This window comes from Rousettus aegyptiacus, unplaced genomic scaffold (genome assembly GCF_014176215.1).
Source record: "Rousettus aegyptiacus isolate mRouAeg1 unplaced genomic scaffold, mRouAeg1.p scaffold_m13_p_15, whole genome shotgun sequence".
Taxonomy (NCBI): domain Eukaryota; kingdom Metazoa; phylum Chordata; class Mammalia; order Chiroptera; family Pteropodidae; genus Rousettus; species Rousettus aegyptiacus.
The window spans coordinates 1,151,670-1,177,540 of NW_023416290.1; the positions used below are offsets into that span (position 1 = coordinate 1,151,670).

The window sequence follows — 25,871 nt, forward strand, 5'->3', positions numbered from 1 at the left end:
CTGGTACTAAAACGATAGACGTGGACTCTGCCCTGCAGTGACCCGTTAGAGACAAGCGGCCGCGCCGAACGCCAGCGGGAGAAGCGTCTGTAACTCTGCGATTGGGCCTATGCTATATGATAATTTACCTTCTTGTGGGGAATTTTTAAAATCTTTGGAAGATATTAATCTTTACACTGCTCTGGAATTTATTATATCTACTCAGACCAAAGAGACTTGAGATTCATGTTTTAAGTACCTTTCCATACACTGTAGTAAAACTTGATGTTTTCCTCTCTGAGTTTGATGACTGGCTGCATTTTTCCTGCTATTAATTTCCGTGGCTAGAAGCGATGGTGCAAAGGTCAAATAAATGTGCATCGTTAAGCGCTACGACCTGACACTTCTAGACAACGAGTCCCTCGGGTGAGGGAAGTGAGGCACGGGAAAGGCCACAGCCCCTCTTAGAGCCGCTCTGCACGTGACGGCGCTGCAGCAGGGCGTGCGGCCTCCGCCTGGAATGCTCAGCGGAGCAGGTGCAGACGGCGGAGCAGGTGCAGACGGCGGAGCAGGTGCAGATGGCGGAGAGGTGCAGACGGCACGCTCAGGCCTGCTGGAGGGCTCAGGAGCAGGCCCCAGCGTCCGGCTTCAAGTCGGCCACTCTGTGGTTCACGCCAGACTCAACTTGACAGGGAATGCCGAGATTCCTACTCCAAGCCCCACGGCACGGATCACAAAGTGGTCCCGTGTCTGTGACCACCACAAGGTAGGGCGAAGCCCAGGGATGAAGACCCCGCAGTGTTCTCAAACGGAGATCCGGGACCAGCGTGGAAGAAGTAGCATCCGCCTGAAAAAGGACTCTCAAATACATTCTCCAAGATGTCACAGGGCAAAACGACGGTCAAGTCCGCATGCGAGGACTCCATTTATATTCCAAGTCGGAGAGGAAGTTTCCAGACTTAGCCCGTCCTTTGGAAAGGGACCACCCCCAGGTTTCGCTGAAACAGGAACGTGGGTGAGGGGCACAGCGGGCAGCGATGACTCCGTCTGTAAGAGTGTGAAGCGATTCCGTCGGGAAGCGAAAGGGTCGTGGCAGCGCGTGTGGCAGCAGGCCATCCCGCGTGCCGACTCCAGCCGCTGACTGTCCTGTCTGGATGATCTGCTTTCTCTGTGTCCTAGAACCCTGAGTGACCTTCAGCCTCCGCATCTGCTAGGGGGCGCCCACTGACCGCCACCTTCTCCTCCAGGCTCTGGGGGAGCAGCAGTGAACAAAGGAAACCCGAAGCCTCGGTTTCCTGGAACTTACACGCAAGTTAAGAGGACAGGACAAGTAAGTCAGCCCCGCACAGGGGAGGGGGTGGAAGGGGCCGGGGACGGAGGTGCAGTTTTAACCAGGGTGAGCAGTGGAGGCATCACTGGGGGCGGGGGGAGCAGCGAGGAGCCCCCAAGGGTGCCGCAGAAAGTTGTCAGGTGCCGGTGGCCAGTGCTTTCGTGGCACTGCGGCGAGCTGGAGAGTGGGCTCTCACTGCACCCTGGGTGCGTGGGCCTGAGACGTGGGAGGGCGTGGCCTTGGGGGGTGGGGCCTCGGGAAGGTGGGGGACAAGGGCCACGGCAGGAATGGCAAGTGAGCTCGTCAGACGAGATGCCAAGCTGCAGGTTTTCCAAGGCAAACGCCATCTGAGAGCAGAAGACAGGACCAAGGACACTCACCTGCCTCCAAACCCAGCATGACGTCCGGGAGAGAGAGCTGGCACTTGAGCAGGCTGCAGGGGAGGGGGTTCCTCAGGAGAGCCAGGTTCAGGTAGAATCAAAACATGGAAAAGCACTGGTAGAGGGGTTTTGCTAATGACCAGCCCAGTTCCCAAGGGCAGAGCAGTGCGGCGTGGTCAGCACGGAGGGTGCAGAGGTGCTGGGTGGGGCCAGAGGGGAGGCTCGTGAGGGAGCTCCCTGTGATGGCTGCAGGACCGGCCGCGAGTGTTGGGAGGGGGCGGGGCAGCTCGCCGGAAGCAGTGGTCAGGGGTCCCCTCTGCACTCATGACAGTGGAGGCAGGGAGGCCGACGGGGACATCCCACTCGAAGCAGGAAGGGCTGCCTCACTTTGCTCTTCGAAGTTGGGAAGAAGTTTGGCTCATTTTGACTTCACCTGTCGATTGCCAGATCAACCCCAGTTCCTGAGATTCTGAGTCCAGCCCGGATAGACCCGGTGCTGTTAGAAGCTGGCAAGTCTGCCTGTGACGACCTAAGATCTCACGGCCTCCTCTCCCATTTAAGAGGTCAAAATGCAGCTCGCGATGGTGCTTGCTTCACTGATCATTTCTTCTTGGGAGGAGAGAATCAACAGGCAAGCCAAAGTATAAATCTCCAAGGACACTGCAACCCGCTGAGTTTTCTGAGGAATTTAGCCCCAAATAGCCATGGTTGGAGACAAGCGACAAGGGCAAGGTCCTTGCTACAAGCAAGAGCTTGGCAGCTCTGGCACCAAACCGCGTCTCCATCAAGCACGAACTAGCCTCTGAACGGACGAGGCCGTGGGCCTCCAGGCCGGCGCGATGTGGGGCAGGTTGTGGCGAGGGCGTGGAACTCGGAACCTGACCTAGAGGCCGACGCTTAGCAAGCATGCGGCCCAGCAGCGGCGTCTCCGCCGAGGTGACACCGACCTCGTCATCAGGGCCTCGCTATGGCAAAACCATTAAGGCCAGACCCCATGGCAACAGGGGTTCACATCCGTCACAAAACAGATGTTCAGCTGTTCAGCTTTTTAAGTGCAAACCCGATCCACCACCATTCTGTGTGAGTCCATGTGACAGCCACCCCTGGCCCAAGTCTGAACCCCCCGGCACAGCCCAGAGGGCCCAGCTCCCCTCCTGCCCCCCATCTCTACCACCTTCCCTCCCCCATTCGAATTCCAGCAAGCAAATCTCTCCTAAACCATTCAACTCCACACCTGCTGCTGACAGCTTCATAAATGTTCTTACCTTTGTCACCCAGCTAGCTTTCAGGTGTCAGCGTAAAAGGCACATCCCCAAGGACACGTTCCTTGCCAGCCAGATGGGTCGGGTCCCCACAGTGTTACGTCACACACAAACCTCATGTCTCTGTAACTACTCATTTCATACTTTCTCTGTCCTGCAGGGCATTATTCCTATGACAGTGGCAACTGTGGCTGCTTAGGTCACTGCTGTACCCCAAGACCTTGTCCAATGACTTCAGTGTAATAGAAAAAAAAAAAAAAGGGCATGCCGTCCTGTGTGACGTGCCTGGTAAACATTGGCACCGCAGGAGGCCCGCCAGCCAGGAGCCGAGGACCTTTCCCTACCGCACCCAGCAGAGAACCTTGAACGTAGTCAGGACTTTTTAAGTGAATAAAGCCCATAAAATGATAAAACTCCTAAACCCTTTAATTCAGCAACATAGAACACAGACCACCTAAAATACTACATTCACTTTATTTCTAACTTTTCTACTGGTTTTGATAACAGAGAAAAATAAAAATGAGAACAAGGCACTATTGTGTCACATCAAGAAGTAACTTTATCCGAAGGGAATCCAAATGGGAGAGAGATTCAATATCAGTTCATGTATTTGTAACTTGTACACTGTCGAGCATGGCGTCCAGAAAGCACAGAAGAGTTCCTCGCAATTAGAGCCAAACTTCCCGCTGACGTGTCACTTCTGTGCCTATTGGCGGCACGCGTGGATCAGGCGACGTCCACTGCAGCGGCTTTCCAAGGAGTTCACAGAAGGAAAAGGGCAAAGTGTGGAATGAAGCATGAGCCGCGACGGGCCCCGAGCCTGCTCTGGCGAGTCTGCGAAGAAACGGCACGGCGCACGGGTGTCAACCTGAGCCTCCGGACCTGGGCCCGCAACAGTCTCAGTGCCAAGCCGCGGCGGCGGGGCCGGGCTGGCGGGCGTGCGGTCCCGGCGGGGCTGGGGAGAAGCCGGGCCTCTGCCCGGGGCGCCGTCCGGCCAGACACGCCCCCAGTGTGCCTCCCACTAGGCAACCGGTCGTTTTCTGTAAAGGCATTTTAAGCACTAATGGCACTTGAATGAGCGGTGGCACAATAGGGAAAATGACTGTTTTAATATAAAACAATATTAAATCAGCAGGCAATGAGGTGAAATGTCGAAATTGTATGAATTTTATATAATTTAGAAATTGTAAATGCGTTTATTCAAAACTGCAAAAAGGTACCAATTACCTTAATTTGCTGGAATCACAGTTCTTATGAATAACAGCATCTACTGATGAACCCGATCAAGAATGAACAAAAAACTAATTTTAAAAGGGAACAATTTTGGTTAAAACAGGCTGTGACTGTGAAGACCAGATCGCTTTGACAGTGGTGACAGAGTACTGTACTTGGCCGGTGGCCTCAGTGAGCACCCACGACAGTGGTCTCCAGGGCCCTGCAGAGGCCACAGCTGTGAGGAGCGGTGAGGGGGTGACGAGGCTTGGGGAGTGGCGTGCAGCCCGGCCGGCCCCCGCAGAGGGCTCTGCTCCCGAGTCCCACCAGCCGCGGGGAACGCGTGAGAACCTTTTCTAGAAGGCTTCGCGTGTTTCCACAAGGAAGTCCTGAAACCACAGCGGCACGCACGTGCTGGTCCCAGGCGCAGGGAGAACTGGAACCAGGACTCGGACAGCGCAGGCCCCAGCCTTTGGGTAGGACGTCGGTCCCGTCCCCTGACTGACAGCAGAAGGGCTTGCCGGCCATGGAGCCGCTCCCCAGAGTACAGATGGCCAGTTAGGCGCCTGCGGGTCAACAGCATGCAGCCAGGGGCCAGCAGGCTGAGCGGGAAGGCGGTGACTGCCCGCCTGGCTGGGCGACCATGACAGCAAGCAGGTCCCCTCTCAGACGTCCTTCCGACATCTCCAAGAACAAGAGACCTGAGCCGTGGTGCATGCCGGCATGGCACTGGGTGCATCCCCTTCAAGGTACGTGACAAACATGCAAATTTTCATGTCAAATTATCAAAGATGATGGGCCAACATGTGGGTATGTGTGGTACCTGGCACACAGGTCCTCAATAAAACATTACTGACTGTTCTGAAGCATGTTTGCTGACTAATGTATTCTAAAAGGGGGAATTCCGCTCTTAGAAAGAGCAGGTAGGTTATTTTTTTTAAGTTGCAACAGGTTTTATGCTTAATACAGTACATTCTGGGCCTAGGAAATGGCACATTATTAAAATGCAAAATATGATTCTGATTAATAGATGACCACTATCATGAGTTTAAAAACCAGACTAAAAGTGTAACTAAAGAAAATAGGATAAAATGTCTACATGAATGTGAAGAAATGTACAAATCAATGTATAGGACCTTAGCAAGGATAAAAATTGTCCTTTCTTAGTAAAGTCTTTCATTGGCTAAAAGAGAAGGGATTCTCAGTCTCCTCCACACGTCTGGTCCTCAGAGCTTTCCTGGACTAGGCAGTCATAAGCATCCTGACAAACTCCCATTACAAAACGCTCTAATGCTGAGCCCGGGTCGGTCTGCCCTCCATGCACGGGAACGGCCGCGCGCGCACCCTGAGGCTCCCTTCCTTTGAGAAGTGCAAGGGTGCCCGTCCTCGTCTACGCTCTTGGGAGAGTCTTGGGGTGCTGCTGGGGTCGAGCTATGCTGTGGCTAAGCCGTGGCGAGGCTCGGGCATGGGTCGGGCACTCAGCAACTACAGGGACATGTTCAGCATGTCTGCTGTGAGAAGCGCCCCTCACCGGGGACTTGTAGCACATGTGGCCTCGAGCCGACGAAGCGCAGCGGCCTGAAATCCCCCCCAGCGAGTCTTCATCCTTTGTGCTGACAAGTGTTCCAAGCGGCTTATAATCACCACAGCAAAGGCGGCTTTCCTCGCGCGTTTCTAATCACTAGCGATCACTGAACTGATTGGACAAGGTTAAGTTAGCACTTTCTCCCAAGAAAGGTGCAGAAAAATGCTTTAAGGAGACGCAGTGCAGGGGGACTTGGTGTCCATCACGGATGCTGGGCGCGTGGGACACGGGCGGCCCACGGCACGGCGCAGGGGCGTCTTCACTGGGTGGTGCGGTTCTTGGGGGGCAGGAGCTTGCAGGTGTTGAAGTAGCCCACCACCTGCTGGGGGACCTCCGCCAGGACGCACTGGGCCAGCGCTTCTCGGGGAGCCTTGGGAAAGCAGAGCAACATCAGTGACTCGCGGCGACAGACCCCACAGGCACCTGGCAGAAGACCGGGGCCCGTCCCCCGGCCCCGGGCCCGCATCTCAGTCAGGCTGCCCTGCCCGCCAGCATTTCTCAGGCTCTCCCCTGGAGCCAGCGCTGTGGCATCTGTGCAGATGTGGCCTTGTTATCACACAGGTGAAGACGTTCACCACAGCACGGGTCAAGCAGCTCCTCAGACTGCTCGAGGCACGCGGGCTCGCCACCCGCAGCAAAACCGCCCATCTAACCAGCCTAACACTCCAGACCCCGCCACGACCACCGGGCACGGCCCCGGAACAGGAGCGGCGGCACTCACGTTCTGGAACTGCCTGAAAGGCACGAACTGCACGATGTCCCTGATGGCGGCCTCCCCTGACGGGGAGCGCAGGCCCCCGGCGTCGCCGTCCAGAAACTCCATGGCGCTGAAGTCGGCGCCACCCACACCGACGATGATGATGGACATGGGTAACCTGGCAGCGCTGACGATCGCCTGTCTGGTCTCGTCCAGGTCCGTGATCACGCCGTCCGTGATGATAAGCAGCACGAAGTATTGCTGCCAAGAAAGAAAAGAATGCCCACTGAGTGGGTCGTGCTCCCCACGCTAAGGGCAGTGGCCGGCAACATCCAGCTCGCGTCTCCTTCCTGCTCATCCTCCCTGCCAGTCTCCACCCAGGACGCTACAATACCCTGAGACTCTGAGCACCAGGACACTCACTGACAGGAGAACCCCAGGTTCATTAAAGCACGCCAGGCCGCAAATCCACGCAAGCAAGACACTGACGGGTCAGAGGTTAGTTACACTGTCAGCAGCCTGGGAGCGGACGCTGGGAGTTAACTGAAGGATTTAATGTATCAAAGTATCGAGGAAGGGAGCAAGTGGCAACTCTGTTCTTAAAAGATCAAACATGGAGGAAGAATTGTTCATTAAACTAAAATACACTGTAGAAGGAACGGATACGGTTGAGGGGATCTTTCTCTCAATTCTGTCACCTCTGACAACCCTTTTAGAGAGTGGTAAATGTTGCATAAAGTCATGATTCCATCTTTAGGGTCACGAGACTCTAGAGAGGGAATGAGGTTTGTGATGGTGGCCGGTGTGCTGAGGGGTTTCTCTGGCCCGGGCCCCACGCACACGACGCGAATCGTCTCAGTCCGCCCCTCCCACGGCCGTGGAGGCTCGTCCCGCTACCCTTGTGAGTGAGAGCACGAGGCCAGGACAGACGCGGCACCGTGGCCCCCTGGATGGGGCTGTTGAGCACGGCGAGTAATTCCGCAACGAGCTGACGTCGCAAGCCTCTTCAAGCCTTAGTTTGTTAGGTCTACCTTCAGAAAGGCAGGTGATAACCATCTTTTGGGGGTAGAACCTATCTAAAAAGCTCATTCAAAAGACAGAGAAAAGACTCGTGGGTGTAAGAGCTGTTTTGTTCTTGTCTTATTTTTAATGATCGGACTAATTCAATGACAACGGATGCTACGTCTAAACCAAGAATGACTCTGCCATTGCTTCACACTCTGTACCTCGACAGACCAAATCAATGGAAAAGGGTCACCAGCAACAACTGCCACCCATGTCCTCCCTGTCCGCCGGTGGCAGCACTTACAGACGCTGTCTGCTGTTGTGTGGCTGCGGCAGCAAACCTGGCCACGTGATTGATGATGGGAGAAAAATTTGTTGGTCCATAGAGTTTTATCTGAGGGAGACAGGCTCGATATGCCTCCACAATGCCTTGGATTCCTAAACAAAAGAAAGCAATATTAACATTCCCGAGCACAATTTGATTGTTCATTATTCACCATACTGGCTAACTTATCTATACATATCAACATACCGTGCTTTCAACAGTCACAAGTACATCTTCAGAGTTCCTGTAAGTGATATGTCATACAAGTCCACAGCTATGCTCCATTTCAAAAACCTGCAGTCTACACTCCCCCGCAGAAGGCATTTATTATCAGCTCAGCTAAATCGTTCATCTACAGTAGGATTATAATGCTTAATTCTGATGTGTTTTAGGAATGAGACGCTGATGGGAAAAGAACCATGAAAAAGATGCTGCATCACACGGCTGACATTCAGCGGTAAGAAAAAATTGCCGATTAAATGGAAAAACATTCACACATACGGCCAGAGGATCTACAAAAATGCCATCTGGCTAAGCACCTACTATTGATTCCAGCCTAGGGTGTACTTGGTGACTTAGAGCACAGGTCCCCAACCCCTGGGCTGCGGTACGGGTCCTGGCCCCTTAGGAACCGGGCCACACAGCGGGAGGTGAGCAGAGGACCAGTGAGTGAAGCTTCATGTTCATCTGCAGCCACTCCCCAGTGCTGGCGTCACCCCTCAGCCCCGCCTCAGGTCCCCAGGCGTTAGAGTCTCACCGGAGCACCGGCCCCTGGGGCTGGGGACCGCTGCCTTAGAGGTTAAGCGTGGTACAGTGAGTTGCAGAGTTCCACGTATTCACCTCCAAGTCCAGTGTCGCATTCTGCTACAGAGACACCGACACAACTGGTTCCTGGGCGCCCCGGGCCCGCAGGCGTCTAAGGCGGCAGGAGACTGGGACTGGGCCAGGCCACTTGACTAGCTCTGACCGGTGTGTGTAAGTGGACGTGACGCCCACGTCTAGGCAGACGCACTGCCCGTTTCCGCCGGCAAACCCGCTCACGCCCTCTGCCAGGGAGCAGCACACCCCACACCCCCGACAGCGGCGGCTCCCTCAGCCTGGGTCCCAGACGGAGGAAAAACGGGCGGAGCTGCAGCCCAGCCGCGTGGAGCCAAGTAGGTCCCTGAGACCTGGAGACTTGGCCACCGCGGCGCAGCTCGGTGAGAGCGGAACGACGCTCCTTGTCCAAGTGCTGCTGGTGGGACTTCGACGCCACACGACAGCGGCAGAACCTGCCCCTGACGCGAGAGAAGCCCTCTAGAAGTGCCCCAAGTTCCTGCTGAGATCATCAAGGAAATATGCCCCCAAAGATGGCTGATGGAAAGCAAAACAGGTTTCCTGCATGAAAATGTCCAACAGCGCAGAGATCGCGGAGGAGAAACAGGTACTTGGTTTAAAAGCTTCGCCAGACCAGCTCTCTCCTCTTAAAACTGTATATGGCTCCTCTTAGTCACCTTGAACTCAAGACTGACAAGAACCACCTTTGAGGACGTGACATTCACACGTGGAGACCTGTGTCCTGTGTTTGTCGGGGGCCCTCCCAGGAAGCTGGCGCAGGCCTGCCTCCCCGGGCCGCGCCTCCCCTCCCCACGCTTACAGAATGCTGGGGAAAAGGCGGCGTTTAGCAGTTAGCTGTTCAGTGGGATCAACAGGAAGAAGCACCTGGGCATCTGAAGTATAAGGGACAAAGTAGAAGCATTGGCCTCCCGCTGCTGCTGCAGCAGAGCCCTGAGCTCCCCGAGCCCGGCCACCTGCTCATGGACACCGAGTGACAAGTAACTGGACGCTGGACACTTTCTCCTTGCGGAGAGTGACGCCACGGAGAAGAGCTTCGAAAGACCTGCACGCCAAATCGCTCGTTCCATCGAGGTCTGTGTTAAGTCGACTCATACGTGAAAACAGCGTGACCCTGTGTGTGGATCTGCTCTCAGGATGGAGAACTCTTCTGTCCAGGGAGGGGCGCAGCCCGAAACTGCCACCTCCTCCTCGGGTCACCACCAGCGTCGTTTTAACCAGCCGGGGCGCAGCGCCTCCGCCTCACACAGGGACGGAAACGGCCCCGCGCGAGGAGAGAGGCCTGCCGAGGACTCCGGGTGGCGCTGATGGGCGCGCGTCTCTCACTCACCGTTACAGTAGGGGTTGGACGGGTTAAAGCTCAGGGGGAATTCGTGCGACACCTGCAGAGAGGAAAGAAGGGCGGGTGAGGCCGGCTCCGCTGCTCCGGGCGGCAGACCTTGACCGCGGCCTTCCCCTTACCTGCCACTGAGGAGGAATCTGAGCTCCGAAGCCGAAGGCTGGAAACATCTTATCGCTGAAAGAAAAGTGGAAAAAATAAAATAAAAGCTCTTTCTTAAAATTAGGGTTCTATCTTGACTCATGATAAAACCAATGTGAACTTATTTTTTTAATTTAACATCTTAAAAAGTATAAAGATAAAACAAAGATTACGCATGACAACTGCCAGAGAAAAAACTGCTGGTATTTGGCAATTCTCCTTCTAAATATTTTTATGTGCACTGAGGGAGAAAAATGTCTGTATTTATAAAACTTGAGTTTATCTCATTTTGTAACAATCTTTTCTACTTAAATACTGGATATTATTTCATTGACTAAATATGTAGCTAAGTCCATAAAGCCCTAAAGTACGTAAGGTTTTCATCTCTTGCTGCAGACTCATTTGGCAGTGAAACCTGGGCGAAGCCGACAGGTGATTTAGTCTTTACTCCTGCCACACAGTATGAATATTCACACACTCGGCCACAGGCACGTGGTACAAATGCCACACATAAAACTCTCCTGTTTCTGCAGCAAAACGTATGACTTTGGCACCTGGGATTCAGGGCTGTGGGGGTGTGGGCCTGCGAGTGGTGCCATGTGTCCACCGCAGGGGCATCCTCCCCAGCGTCCTGCCTCAGAAATCACTGGAACAAACGTGCTGCTTTTTCTACTGAGGATATTCTTTTTTATATTAATTCTTAATGGTTCTTTTCACATTGAGGATAGACCCTATGTCATATTTGTCAGAAATATTTTTCCCAGTTTATAATCTGTCTTCAATTTTATTTAAAACATTTTCCTTTTATAGTTTTTAATATTAACATGGACAATTAAAAATTCGTTCATTATTTCTGCCTCTGTTCTCTTGCTGAAAGGCCGTCCTCACAGCATGACTATAAGCAAGTCATGCACCTTTTCTCCTAGAACGTTCGGGTCTGTTTTTGACATTAAACGCTCAGTCCACCTGGAAGGTCCTGGAGCCGGGCGAGACGCAGAAGGCGCGCCTCTCCATGGTGCCCAGGCCCTCCGTGTTCAGTAACAGGACACCAAGCCGGAGCCCAAGGCCACCCCGGCCCTTCTGGGCAGCGCGCGGGCCCAGGCGTGAGCAGATGTGCCAGCCACACCCATCACAGCGGAACCGTGCACGCCCGCTCCTCTCTTCTTCCGGGCTGGGCAAGGTGGGCATGACAGCAGCTCCCAGGTCTGCCGTGGAAGCTGCAGGCTGGGGTGGCGGAACTGCCCTCTCACCCCAGGCCCGCAAGTGAAGGGGATCAACCTCTCTGTGTGTCAAAACCACTTCGTCTTGGGGGTGTCCACTTCAGCAGTTTTGTCTATAATTTACATAGACAAACTGTAATTTGTGTTATGTCCTAACATACACAGGGTCAGGGCTCCAAGTTCAGCTCCCGTCCAGCTCGACAGCGGTTACAGCACTGTCCCCTAAATGCCATCTCTGTCACATACTAAATTCACATGCACGCTTGGGTCTATTTCAGGATTTCTTGCATTGTTCCACTGGCCATGAATTAGAGCCATCATCTTAACATAGCTTTAAAATGTTTTACTATTTTCTAGAACAAGTTCTTTTCCTGAAAATTTTATTGGCTATTCTGATTCGTTTTTCCTTCTAGAAATTTTTAAGAACCATTTTGTCAAGGTTTCATTTCAGTTTTGCTTCAAATTGATTAATTCAGGGAGAAATTTTACATCTCACATCACTATGACTTGTGTCTAAAATCGTAGAATCTTCCCACTGAAATGAGCTTCCTCCTCTGTTCCTCGGTACGATTTCGTCATTTTCCCTAACACTTGAAGACCTTTAACTAATTCATTCTCGTTTTTTATTGTATTAGGAATCCTGATCTTTTATCTTGAAACAGTTACTGCTGCTGAGTGAGGAGCTGATTTTTTGTCGTCTCTCACCACCTTTCTGAACTCTCACCACTCGATGGCGTTTTCTCACAGGACTCGCTCAGCTGGACTTTGCTCCTTGCAGGTCTGCCGGCAGGAATGCCTGAAACTGCCCCGGCCTGCGGCCTGCGGCCTGCGTCAGCAGCGGCTGCTCTGTCCGGCCTGTGGTCCCCACTGTGTTCCGGGTTCCTGCCTCTGAGCCAACTGTGGTAAGTTAAAGCTTCCTAAAAAGCCCCCCGTGAGTCCGATTTCCAGTGTGATAACAAAGTTTTATGCAGTACTTAATTTATACTTTTCAATTTTTTTTCTGAATTTATGCTTATAATGTGTCTCTAATACTGTAGGCACGTTTTCAGTCTTTCACAGGAGTCAGTGTGAGCAAAGATATGTCCCAGTTTAATTGAACTTGCAAACAATCATCTCTTCCTTGAATGCAGTAATTTGGTGGGTTTTTCAAAACTACCTGTGTTTAGCGAGGGTACAGCTGGAAAGCATGTCTCCAGAGCCACTCAGGCCAGGCGCAATCCTGTCTCCGCAAGTCACCAGAGTGACCCCAGACGAGTGACGTGACCCCCACGCCTCAGTGCGCTCTGCACAGCGCAGAGGATGACAGACAGTGCCTGCCCCAGGGCGGGGACGAGGACCAGATGAACGTCCCGGAGGAAGGATTCTGCATTGTCTCTGACACACCTGTGTGGGATCTTTTACTACTATTCTTTTTTTATTGTTGTTCTTATTCTTTTATTTTATTTTATTGAAAGTCTAGGTCATTTTATTCAGTTCTTCTCATTTAAAAATAGGAGCATATAAAGCCAGAAATTCTCCCGTGTGAACACAGCTCTGCTGCGGCCTTCCCAGCCCACTTTATTTCCAGTCTGTGATCACACTTCTGCCTGATCTAAGACCCACTTAAAAACTTTTACTTTCCACACAGTAAATTTTTTTTAGTTATCCTGCTGTTATTAATTTCCAGATGGCAGTATGAGAAAGTAACCCTGTAAATAAATGTTTACTTTTTATGTGAGCCCCATTATAACTGTATTACTTTGAAATTTTTATTTTATTTCTAGCCGTTTTCAGTGGAAATATTTTAATACTCTGTTATTAAACATGTCTATGGTTATATTTTCATTTTGGATTATATAACAGTGTTTTATAAAGTAATTTTTTATATTTATTGAGTTTTGCCTTAAACTCTATTAGGCTAATATTGGACTTGCTACCTTTGCTTTAGATTTTTTATTTGCCTGAAAATTTCACCTCTTTAACTGTCATAACAGTTTAATGAAAAGCTCCATCAATATGTAAGAGCTTTCATCATAACAGGTAAAAACAAGTGAAATTTAATACTATGCCCTAACAGATCCAGAACAAAAAATTAAAACGTAGATTTGTTTTCTATTGTTTAGTAAACCTTTGGAAAACACTATTTAAATCTATTCAAAATCTATCCATTGAGAAATCATTCAAAATATTGTATAGCAATTAGGTCAAGTTATCTTTCGACATTTGTTCAGAGTCACCACTAAGAAAAGAATTTGGCGGTGTCTGCCAAGGACACTGATGTGTTAAGAAATAGTTTGTGTTTACAGAATGTGTCACCTGGACTTCAGTCACACAGATAGACAGCTTTTCTCTAATGAGTAAACTCCAAGAAAACTAGACCAAAGACTCACAGCATATTGTACATAATACGTTATATGTGACCACAGACCACAATTAGAGGTCAAAAGTAAACACCAGGACTGCCACCAAGAAAAAAACAGACAAGGTGAGTGAGACCAGAGAAACCTCAGAGAGGAAGCTACTGCCGCAGCAGCGTCGGCCCCCAGCCCGGTGAGCGAGCGAGGACGTTCGGTCATACTCACGCGTCGTAGTCCTGAATGACCAGCCCCACGGACCAGATGGCAGTCAAGTACTCATTCACACCATTGGGGCTGATGTAATGAAGAGAGTCGGGAGACCGTGGGTCACCATTGGAGCCAGTGAAGTCCACCCCCACCTGCAAGCGACAATGACAGCCCTCGCTAAAGCAGGCGGGACGCCTGTGCTGATGTCCAGGCGAGGCACACGCATTCATCCCGGAGCCTCTGCTCTGCTTCCTAACGAACGCCCGAGACGACAGGTGCTTCCATGGCCAAAGGTTCAGGCCTCAGCGTGAAACATGCTTCCTGCCGTCTGTGTTTTCTGGATGCCTTAGATCATGGATTACACCCATGACTTTGGACGTAGGGCCTGTTTTTGTATGTCTGACCGATGCTTTTTATTATTTAAATTGCTGCAGAATAATCACTGGTGTCTACTTTCTGTCAAAGGGAACAGATCTTATCGACAGAGCTGAAGGCTTCATGACATACCTGGACCAACTGTCTAAGGAGCCCACACTAAACAGAGTATGTAAATGTCATCATGAAGTCACTTTTGCAGGAAAGGAAAGAACACTGCAAAATGCAAGGAAAGCAGCAACATGTTACAGCCTACTTTGAAAACTTCGGTGAGCTACTTACAGTAAAATTCAGCTGACAGCCTCCCATGATGTAGTCAAGGAACGTGCATTCCACTGTAATCTAAAATCAGATAGCAGTGGTTAAAAGGAAAAGTCTCCTGCTGTGCGAGAGAAACAAAGAGCTCTGGCAGGTATTTTTAAGTTTATGAGCTGGACGGAGCACAATACATAGGCATGTGGAAACCGCCTCTGCGCTTGCGTTTAAGGCCCCGCCCCTATGTGCCATGAATCTGAGATTTTACTTCAAGATAACTGTAACAATGTTCAGATTAGAATATTAATGGCCAAAGATGAAACACACTCCCTTTAAGTTTTAAGACACTAATAATGAGTCTAATATGTTGAAAGCTTTAATAAGCATAAGGATCCAAGATCTTTTAAAAACCCGCTTGTTTATTATAAGAAATCGGGATTTTTTTTTTTTCTCCACTCATAACATTATTTCCACCAACACACTGGGAAAATGCCACGGTGCCTCATATTTCCTAAGATCGTGAAAAACTGACATTCTTTGTCCTTTGCTAAAAAAGTCACACCTTGGAAGTAAAGTTACTTGAAAGATTTCTTTACCGTTTCTTACTCTCTTCTTTTCCCTAAAAGTGCCCCAGATGCTCATGTGATTTTCAGCTCCCCCAAATTCAAGTGTGTGTATGATACATACCATCTCGATAAAAGAACTGGAAACGTGACCTAAAAACGGGCTCGATCGACTAACCTCACACTGCTTCACACTGACGACACCTGAATTCTTGTAGCTTTTCTTCTTCTGTCTCTTCTTTTCATTTATGCATTCAAATTCAATCTGTAGGGAGAAAAGAAAAAATGTTCATTCTCTCTAGCGACATCAGAAATGCCAGTGTCAATCTACGTCAGTGACTTTTTCTTCTTGGAATCGAACCACCTTCCTGCTGTAGGTCCGCTGCAGAACACAGCTCCGGAACAAGGACGCAACGCGTTAAGTGTGCGGAACGTGCACAGTGACGCCTCCGAAAGGCACCCTAACATTAGACACCTTTTTAAAGTGTACGTTGGATACAGTGAGACCACACAGTCATGTAGACAAACCCCTGCAGGCCCCGGGTCCCAGTGGGCCTCGGGCGCTGCATCGGCACTAACCAGGGAGCATCTGAGCCGCCCCGGACGGGGCCTCACCGGCTACCGGCTGTGCGGCCGCCCCTCCTGGGCTCACACCCTCACCGAGCCCCACCCGCGGCAGGCACTGCTCTTGGCGCAGCGCTCAGAGATGGGGAGACAGCCTGCCCTGCAAGAATGGGGCAAGCAAGATTGCCACCACAGCAGCAGCAAAAGCTGCCTTCTGTCACAAGTGAGGTGAGTTTAGGAAAACTTGACATGGTTCACAAAGCATTGTGCAGTTAACTGTTAGTTTACTATCTTCTCAAAGCAGGTCATTTACTGAGTCTGGAAAATAACGACAAACTGAAACGACCGCCCAGACCACTCCTCACACTCAGCCCGTTCCTTAAGGTGGCCCGCTTTACACTGGTGTTCCTGCTTTCACCATTTTTCACTAGTGCTGCCTTTAAAAAATGTTTAAATAGAATATTTACGGATGAATTTTCCTGTTTTAATTCAGCGACTGTTAACTCAGAGCCAGGTCGGCCTCTGCGTGTAAAGCACAGGTGAGCTCCGGCGAGCTCCGCCTGAGCCCGCCAGCACCTCTGTACAGGCTGCTCCGTGTCCCCAGACTCCGGGACACGGAACAGAGACAGACTGGAGCTGGCTCCGCAGCCTGCTGAGAATTCCGGTCCCTCGGTCTGTTTGAAACTCATCTCCCAGTTAGTTAAACCAAATGGCTCAGAGGCATTCCTGATTCCTTTAGTTTTGAAGTTTCGATCTAAAACGATCAGCATTTTCTTTGAGGTCGCCTCACCTTCCTGACCAGTGAAACAGACCTTCCCACTTGGCCATGAGTTTTTACCTCTGAAACTCCATGGCTGTATTTTCAAAAGTAAATGAAACGTACACGAGCATTACTCAGGTCTCTAAGCAGCTAACAAACACTCATGTATTATTCTAAGCTACAAAGAGAATTAACAATGTATATTGCTCTAAGAAGGTAAGCAGTTTAAGGTGTTACTGACAAAGCACTCTGGGACAGTGTTTAGCCACCCTGGCTGAGAGGTGGATGTTTCAGAGGCACTCTTAGAAAAGTGCTGGATGCTAAACGATGAACAGAATGTAGTGAAAGCAGACAGATGATCTTGACAAAATCAGTGCCGTTAGACAGCAGCTTCGTTTCTCTCGTCTGAGGTACCACGACTATGCCTTTCATGAGAGCCAGAGGCAGGCTGTAAAAGTGTGCACTGTTCAAAACGAGGTACTGTCCGAAGCTGTGTATATTAATTATTGTGACCAATGAAATGCCAAATGCTTTAAAATGAAGGAATTTCAATCAAATAATGTAGGTCGTCTACAGCCAAGAAAACCAGACCTCTAAGTAGTAATGTAAACTCATAACCCAAGTATGAATTTTGATTCGTCTAATTACTGAACAAATAAATCCACAGGTTTTTGAGCATTACGTAGCACAGAGTAAAAACATGATACACTATTTGCTATAACAAAGGAAAAACGGGAATAATGACTACATAGCCGAACTGGCAGGTATGCTCAAACGACAGAGACACAACTTACAGGTGAGTTCCTGGAGGCCTCTTTCAGTTTCGTCATGGTGGTTTGAAATGTTCCAATGAGATCATGTGACCCATCGTTATCGTAATCATAGCACTCTACCTGGAATCAAGTATAACAGAGATATATAAAAACCAACGTATTGTGTTAAAAAGGATTGGCCGCAATAAATGAGACCTATCTAGAGGTGCCCTTTTAATTGCAATAAGTGAAAATGTTTCATATGCAGCCCTATTTGGAGAAGCAGGAACTACTTCCTGGAGGCACAATGCTGAAACCCCTTCAAGCCCTAATGATCCTTGGGATGGTTCTAGAACAGGTCACAGGCGGATGGAAGCAACACTGTTCAGATTCCGCATCAGGCGGCTCCTCTATCGTGCCCTTTACAAGTGCTGTAAAGTCAAAACAGAGTAACGCCTCTTTCTCAGCCACCTCTTGACCCTGAGTCACTCACTGCCCAGCGGCTCAAAGCCATTGTCTGGAGGAAGGGAAGAAGTCGGTATCCTAAGCAGCTAAAACTTGCATAAGTGAATTCCTGATGACTCAGAATTATGGACACCGTCCCCAGTCCTGCCCGCTGGCAAGGCGAGGCTGATTAGATGCGACAGAGCCAGATCCACAACCCCGAGAGTCCGCAGCTCCGACGGCAGCGAGGACTCTGGGAAGAGCGCTGCGCCCGGGTGCGACAGGTGAGATCTAGCGTGGGCTGCGGCTCTCTAATGCTTGCTCTTCCAGTGTGGTCTGCGTGCAGGTCAGTGCCAGGTGACAGGTGGCCAGAGAATAAGTGTTCACAATACCTGCGTACTCGTGGCAACGAGAAAATTAAGGGTGGGAAGGTGGGAACTGCTGGCAAGCAGAAGTGTTCATTGTGGCCACCGAGTAACCAGTGTTTTTATAGTGCTTTGTAATTTCAAAACAGATTATTTCATTTCTGCAGATATTACGTGTCTGCACATATTACCCAGTGAGGCTGGTGCGGTGACCATCATAGTTAAAAGGACAGCTGTTCTAGGGACACTTGTACCCTAGAGCAGCCATCCCCAACCTTTTTGGCACTAAGGACCTATGAGAATCTAATGGCTGAGGTGAGCCGAGGCAGTGATGCCGGCACTGGGAAGCAGCTGCAGATACAGATGGAGCTTTGCTCACTGGCCTGCTGCTCACCTCCTGCTGTGTGGTCCAGTTCCGAACAGGCCAGGGACCAGTACAGTCTGTGGGCCGGGGGCTGAGGACCCCTGCCCTAGAGCCTGTGCTTGAAAATACGAGCCCAGAACTCAGAAGCAATTAGTGTTTACCCTTTGCCAATCTTCCATCCTGCTGTTATCTTTTGCCGTTACAAGTCATATTAGCCAAGCTAACGTGCTGGTGGCATTTCATAGCGTGAAATTAATAAATGTCATAAACTTCACCATAAATTTCAGGATTTATACATGTTCACTTGGCAAAGTGATTTTTTTCTTCTCAGTTCTATGAGAAGTAAGTTTGGTGCTTCTCATAATAGGAAGTCTTTCATTCCTTTATTTCCATTTTTATTTGGGAAGACTAAATACAGATTAAATAATAAAAACAAACAAGGTCCAGAATTGAAATTTCGAGTAACTGTTAAGAGTTATTTGTTGTCAAGCACTTTGGTCACCAACCAGTTATGACAATTCGCCTCTTGCCCTATATTTGATGCTCAGTTTTTATCTGACTCTCCGAGGTGTCCGGGGAAAAAGGATATTAATGATCTTAATGATTTTTTTCTAGATGAACTGAAATTAAAGTCAAAAACAATCCCAATTTTTAAATTATGAACAACAGAACTTTACATTTAAATTTACATTCAGGAAACTATAATTTATACCTGAGACAAGATCCAGCTTTGATAATACCAATATTTTATTTACACGAAGCTTATGAAGAGCTAACACTGTTCATAGGTTTCGTCTACTGAAACTTAAGGGAACGTAAAAGTATTTTTGACTGTAGTTTGATAACTCACTTATAATGTATGGGAAAAGCTGACTGTCGCCCCATTACAGACATGTTTGGTGCTAAAGAAAAATGTGACGTTCACAATGCCAGTATATGTTGGGGGGAAATGACATAATGATTTGTCATTTAATTTCTCAAACGAGTACTGTTGTCCTTTTGAAACAACGGTGTCAGCAGTGCCCGTGAACGGGAACGTATGCATGTGCACATCTGTGCACATGCACACACGGGAAGGATGCACACAGCACACAGCACACGGCTGAGGCGGCCCGCCGCGGTGGGCGCGGCGGCAGCATGCAGGACCACGCGTTCTCTGGAGCTCGTGGAAATGACGTGGCATGCTGGAGTGGAAACACTGCACATTCACACGGCAGCCGGGAAATTATGACGACTCCAACTCTGTTCTCTGCTCTCTGAGTCTTTACTACACCTCTGAGCGATTCCCAAACACCACGAGAACCACAGATGGACGGCTTCCTGACATCGCCAGGAAACACGGAACTAAAGAGACGGTGTGGATGTGGCAGACCGAGCTGTGTGCCGTTAGAGCACACTGAGAAGCTCCTAAGAACGGGAGACATTCACCAGAGAGAGCTCAGAAAATCAGGTTACTTACTGCAGCAAAACGGCCCTGTACGCAAGCCACTGTGTGCAGAAAGAAATTTTAAAAACATTGTTTCATCGTTAATATGTTATAACAAACAATCAAACAGTTTTGATTTAGGTATATTTTCCCCAGCCTTTCTTGCTTCTCGCATCTAATGAAGCTTCAGCTTACTAGTTTTAATGTGAAAAGCAAAAGCTCTAGATTTAGTATAACAATAAAAACTAAATTTTTTGAGTTTTTTACGAGTTTGAGCCAAACTGACAACATATGCTAGGGAACAAGATCCCAAATGCTCCCAAAAATAATTTGTAAAGCTACTTTTCTACTATTTATTTTGCATGTAGATTATTTCGAGCTGAAGGCGACCGAGACCCTGCGGGCTCGAGAGGAACTTTCATTGCCACCTGAACTGTCAGAAGAATTTAAATTAGGAGCCTGGCGATCACAGGAGTTATCCCCAGACGTGACCTTTGCCCGTCCGTAGGGCAGGCCACACTACTGAAGACTGGACACGGGCTCTCCCCGCCACAGCCCTCTGAGGCCCGGGGGGTGGACTACCTGCCGCGCTGCCTGTGGGACCTCAGTTTCCCTTCCCGTCTCGACCTCTCTGGTACGCAGGGTTCCCACAGGTACCCATGCATTCAGTTCGGATCATCGGACCAGCCGAGAGAACCTCGAGGGTGAGGAGAGTTTGTTCCTTCCCACGGCACCTAGAGTCTCACTGCTGTGGGAAATATCACACAAATCATACTTAGACTGATTTTTGAAGTTCTCTGCAAACTAAGGACAAAATTTTATGGATTTAAGAAATGACACGGTTTTGATCATAGCATCTGTACTGTGTTCAACAGTTCATATGACTTTCATTGTCATTGATCCTACTTTTTTTGTAGCATAGACATTGTTTTGTCTATCATATAAGTGAAAAAGTTAGATAAGCTGCCCGAGGTCCCTTAGCTGCTTAAAGGACTAAATCGAGACCTGGACTGTGGCCTGACTCTGAGTCCTGTGCCCGTGCACACCACCGTATTCATGACAAAAAAAAAGTCAAACAAAGTGAACAAAAACCATCTCAGTTTGCTGACATCCGAACATGAGAAAAAGCTGCTATAAGGAGTCTTATGTAAAGATGTGACTCTAGCACAAAAGTGCCCTAAAAATAACATTTTTAAATAAATGGTTGTAAATAACATCATGTTTTAGAAAACTCTGAGATATCTGCAGCTGCTCCCTATGGCACTCTGCTTTCCTGACGCTCTGCAGCTACAGCCAGCTAAATGTTTTCGGTGAAGCCTCTCGCCCTGCAGACGGGCGAAGGGAATGGCAGGGCTGGGGGCAGGAGGGGCTGGGGTCTTAGTCAAAGCAACATCCGCTTCCACCTGCAAGGGACACGCCAGAGGCAGTTAAAGGTTCCTACTCGTAAATCGAAGGGGTCTCGGTAAGAGGAAAAAGGTTTAAATTTGACATTTTACTTTTAAAAATGAGTAAAATAAAAATCACAACATTCGATTCAGCATCAACAGATCAAATGTGTCAACCCTGCAAACTATTTACCTACCAGACACTTCCATTTTAGTATTCCTAAATATGAGCAAAACTGAATCCTCCAGGTCTCTCTTGTATCACTTACTTTCTTTAAAAACTAACTAATCAATTTTATAAGAGGTGAATAGTATGTATATGTAATTTCAAATTACCTTAATAATCTTATCCATATCTCCATAGCACAGGGAGTTAAGGGAGATTTTAAAAGGCCTCCAAACAGGATTCAAGTTGTTTTTAATAACCTGTAAAAACAAAGATTCGGAGACAGGTTAGAAAAACATTCAGTTCATTAACATTTGCTCTTTTTTCCCCCTAGATTCTTGCTGCATGCTCACCAATCATCCTTCGCCTCTTTAAGCAGTCAACTTCTTCCCTGAAACACTAAACAGGACACTGTATACGGCTGTTACGTGAAAACTGTGATAGGCTGTGTAGTTGTGACACATTCTGAGGAACGAAAGAGCCATCTGAAGCACACCCACCCGTGACAAGGTGCCCAAGAAACTGCAGGCTGTGGGCGAGCCTGGCGACCAGGGTTTCCCCTGCAGGGCACAGGGGCTTCACACATGGAGTGAGAAAGGGGCCTGCCGGGCCGCATTCACACTGAAGGTGGTCTGCACTCATGCTCCAAACACGCACACCAGCTACAGCCGAGCAAATCCGCGCATTTCCCAGCTGTGCCCACAGAAAAGGCTAAAACACAGCAGCATTCCAGCAGCAGCGGGTACATCAGCCTCAGGCCTGGGGTCTGAATACCGCCTCCCCTGCAAGGGACTGTGCTGCTCAGGGCGACGCTCGTTCCAGGCCCGGGCCAGGGCAAGCGCAGGTCACCGCACTACATGTCAACATAAAACACGAGCGCCGAAGGGCGAGGTCATGCTCAAGAGCCGGGAGCCGTCTGCAGGCCTGCCCTGGCCAAACCTGGGTTAACCTGAGCAGCAGGAATGACAGTAATGAATTATAACATAATGAACTCACTATGTTATAACAACCCGTGAGTCTACAATGATACTAAAAACAGAGAGTGAGAGAAGAGAGATGAAAGAGTATCTGCGAATACATGAAAAGGAATGGAAGGTTTAGAAAAAAAAAATCACCATTTTGTAACCCCAATATAATAATCGATTCAGGTATGTATCATCAACAGACGCTAAAACCTCTGGGTGAAATGCTGGGGAACAGGTCACTGACACAGCCTCAGAGTCTCACACCACACACCACCCAGGACTCGGTCACCAGCGTAACCGCAGAGCCAAGGCTGGCGTCATCAGCACTGGGCAGCGTGACAGCAGCATCTGATCTGGACCTAGCTGTGAGGAAACAAGACTCCAGAATGCTGGACACACTGGTCTCGACTATTTAAGAGATTCGACGGCAGCAAAGTGTAAGGGAGGCAGGGAGAAGACTCTTACGTTGGGAACGTAACAGCCAAATGCGAAATGTGAACCTTGGTTGATCCTGGACAGAACAAAACCATACACACATCAGACTCGCGTGGGACGGCGGGGCCATCTGAAGGTGGACGGGGTACTGGCTGATGAGTGTGAGTACATGCATGTGTGTGTGAGACGTGCAGGCAAAGGTACAAATGTGTAGGGTATACATTTTAGTGTTCTTTACAGGGTTTTAAATTTCTGAAGAAAACTTTACTAATAATGAAGCATGGTAGCACGTCCTCATCAAAAGAAAAAAGAGAACGTTGACCTTGTGTTTCTAGCTCTATACATATGAACTCAGACTGATGTTTTTATAAAAACAATTTTTAAAAATTCAGATTACTATAATTCCAAAGGAAACTGTGATTCGACTTTTCAGCTTCAGATATTCACCTCTGTCCGGTGAACCATGAGCCAGTTCCCATCAGATGTCTGCTTGTGGAATTCCAGGTACGGATCTGACTTCCCAAAGAGATCCTATGGTTAAAAAAGAAAAAGCAGTTATTCACCTCTGAAACCGAATGAAACCACTTGTTTTAGAGATCTGGCTTTGGAACCACGTAAATCTTTTACATGATTATAAAACAAAATTAAATCAAATTTTTTTCGGAGGGGAAAAAAAACAATTTCTAAATGGCAAAAGGAAAATTCAACTATATGTCAATGCAACAGCATAACCATTCAGAGAAGAATTATTTCTTTAAAACATAAGAATCTGACTATGTTACTCATCCGGGGTATAACCCTGAGGACAAAAAGAACTTCAGAGAAAGCTCAAACTGTTCTTGGTGAAAATATTCTAATCATCATGTGGATACTTTTATTCTGAAACCATCAAATGTCAGAGAAGACAAAAGAGAAGCAATTATGTCCTGTCTGATCTCGGAAGCTAAGCAGGGTCGGGCCTGGTTAGTACTTGGATGGGAGACCACCTAGGAAGACCAGGTGCTGTAGGCATAAAAAAAAAAAAAAAAAGAATAAAGCGAAGCAATTACATTAATCTTTAGGGACCAAGGTTTCAGCATAATAGAAAAGAGGTGTAAGTACAGAACTCACGAAGTAAAGCCAGGTGATTCTATATCTATACTGGAAATAGTTGTGTACATTTCTAATTTAGTTTTGCTTTAAAAAAAGAAACGGCTTCCCGTGTCCGGGTGCCGACGAGCCCCAGAGACCGCGGACAGCGGCCCCAGGCACACCAGCAGCCAGGCGGCGGCCGCGGCCGCAGTGCCAGCTTCCGCCACGTGCCGGCAGGCTCCAGGGCGTCTGCCAGCCAGGGCCGGAAATGAGCCCGGAGCAGCTGTCACCCACAGAGCCGGGTCACCACCCAGAGATCCCTGGGCTGTGCCAGATGGTCTCACGGACGAACTGTAAGAGGTCCCCACAGGGACTCTCTGAGCATCAATAACAGTTAATCTCATTGATTAACTCTCTGGTCACATGCAGAGAATAGTAGGGAACAAATTTATTATTCTGAAAAATAATAAGTATAGGGAAAAAATCAAACATTTTAACTTGCTTTTTCTGTACAAACTATCAGAATAAATACTAAATGTAGAGAATACTTATTCTCGCTAATAAATGCAGAAGCAACGGATGCCTGAGAATATCACTATTTTACAGACCCTTAGTAAAATAACATATCTAGGTAGCTATCATCAGTGGTGACTAACATGCCAAAAAGACACGACCCAACAATGTGAGCCTCCTGATGGAATCATGGGCCACCACCTCTGAACAATTCAAAATACCATCAGATTGTACCTCTAGGTCCGATTACCTGCGCATAGAAATGAGGACGTAAAGGTGGAGACAAGAGCATATTAAACAACATCACAGAGATTTACTCAGCCACACAGACTATGGAAACTTCCACAGGAGAGAGTCGACAGTTTCTTTACTGAATAAAGTCCACAAAGGATGGAAGAATGGATGGAGGGGTGGATGAGAGGGAGGGAAGGAGGGAGAGAGGGGGAGAGGACAGAAGTAAAAGGAAGGAGATAATTTATAGATTAAAAAGCTTTAAGAGACATACCACCCAATTGCATGTGTTAGAGTCTTTAGACAGACACCAGTGACATGGTATGACATCGGGGGGAGGGCAGCAGATGGGGTGGAGAGGAAACAGAACGGGTCGTGAGTGGTAGTGGATGAAGATGGGTGCTGGAGACCTGGGATTTCTTTTTAAAATACTATTTTATTTTTGTATGTTTAAATTTTTCTGGGGGAAAAAGAAAAAACCCTAGTCTAAGATGTTTAAAAACTGAATTGTAATGTAAATTTAAATGATGAAGAATACTAATTGGATTATATGAGTACTAAATTACTCAGAATTATTCCAGCCCATGCTATATGCTACATTGTTGTGGTATTATATACTAGTACTCACCCTTCATGAAAAATACTGAGTTTTGAATGCAAAGAGGAAATTCTGTAATTCATAAAGCATGAAATCTTTGCTTTTCCCCTAAGGTGATCCAAGTACACGCTCTCAGATGTCTTTATGACAACATGAATGCTTGTAATAACTCCTCTTTTACGCCAGAGAAACGATTACATCTAGAGGAAAGACGTAAAGGGAAATGGGTGCTGCTTACACACACACACACGCACACACACACACACACACGAGAGCAGAATTTGGAAATAGCTAACACTCTAAGTGATGCTCGGATGATGGAGTTCATATGATGACATTATTATTTTCTCAAACAGGAATCTGTGCGAGGCAAAACAGGATATCCTCCTTGAAATCTGCATCGCCAACACACCTTATTATCCAGTTTCCTTGCTTCCATTTCAAACAAGACGACTCTGTTATCCTTTATCTCTTCAGCCGAAATCTACAAGTAGTAAAGTAAGTAGAAGAAAGTGTTTTAGGGATTCTGATAGACTCAGGAAGTACTGATTTATTTTGTTATCTAAATAGCATATAAAGTCTATACTAATATAAAAGAATTCTAAAATGTTTCATAACTAAACTGTACAGTTAGACTTATCATTGTATCTTTTATACGTGTGAAATAAACATTTTCCCCTAAATACACCAAATCTGCTTTATGCCACATCCTTTTTAGATGCTGTTGCCCAAACTGGAGCCGCCCCCATTCCAGTGAAAAATCTCAGCCCTGGAAAACATCACTCCA

The 25,871-nt window shown here is 48.3% G+C and overlaps 1 protein-coding gene across 1 annotated transcript in view; it reads right to left on the reverse strand.

Annotated features, from left to right (window-relative positions):
• Positions 1–3,406: 3,406 nt before the first annotated feature.
• The window catches only part of CPNE3 (copine 3), a 32,478-nt gene continuing 10,013 nt past the window's right edge, over positions 3,407–25,871 (reverse strand). The window contains exons 5-16 of the mRNA XM_016153145.2: positions 25,497–25,568; positions 23,119–23,202; positions 21,442–21,531; positions 17,164–17,262; positions 15,224–15,310; positions 14,510–14,569; positions 13,871–14,004; positions 10,071–10,125; positions 9,940–9,991; positions 7,755–7,888; positions 6,470–6,706; positions 3,407–6,118 (exon numbers count right to left, since the gene is read on the reverse strand). Coding sequence (XP_016008631.1) covers positions 6,008–6,118; positions 6,470–6,706; positions 7,755–7,888; positions 9,940–9,991; positions 10,071–10,125; positions 13,871–14,004; positions 14,510–14,569; positions 15,224–15,310; positions 17,164–17,262; positions 21,442–21,531; positions 23,119–23,202; positions 25,497–25,568 — 1,215 coding nt within the window. The 3' untranslated portion in view covers positions 3,407–6,007. The remainder of the gene's footprint in view (positions 6,119–6,469; positions 6,707–7,754; positions 7,889–9,939; positions 9,992–10,070; positions 10,126–13,870; positions 14,005–14,509; positions 14,570–15,223; positions 15,311–17,163; positions 17,263–21,441; positions 21,532–23,118; positions 23,203–25,496; positions 25,569–25,871) is intronic.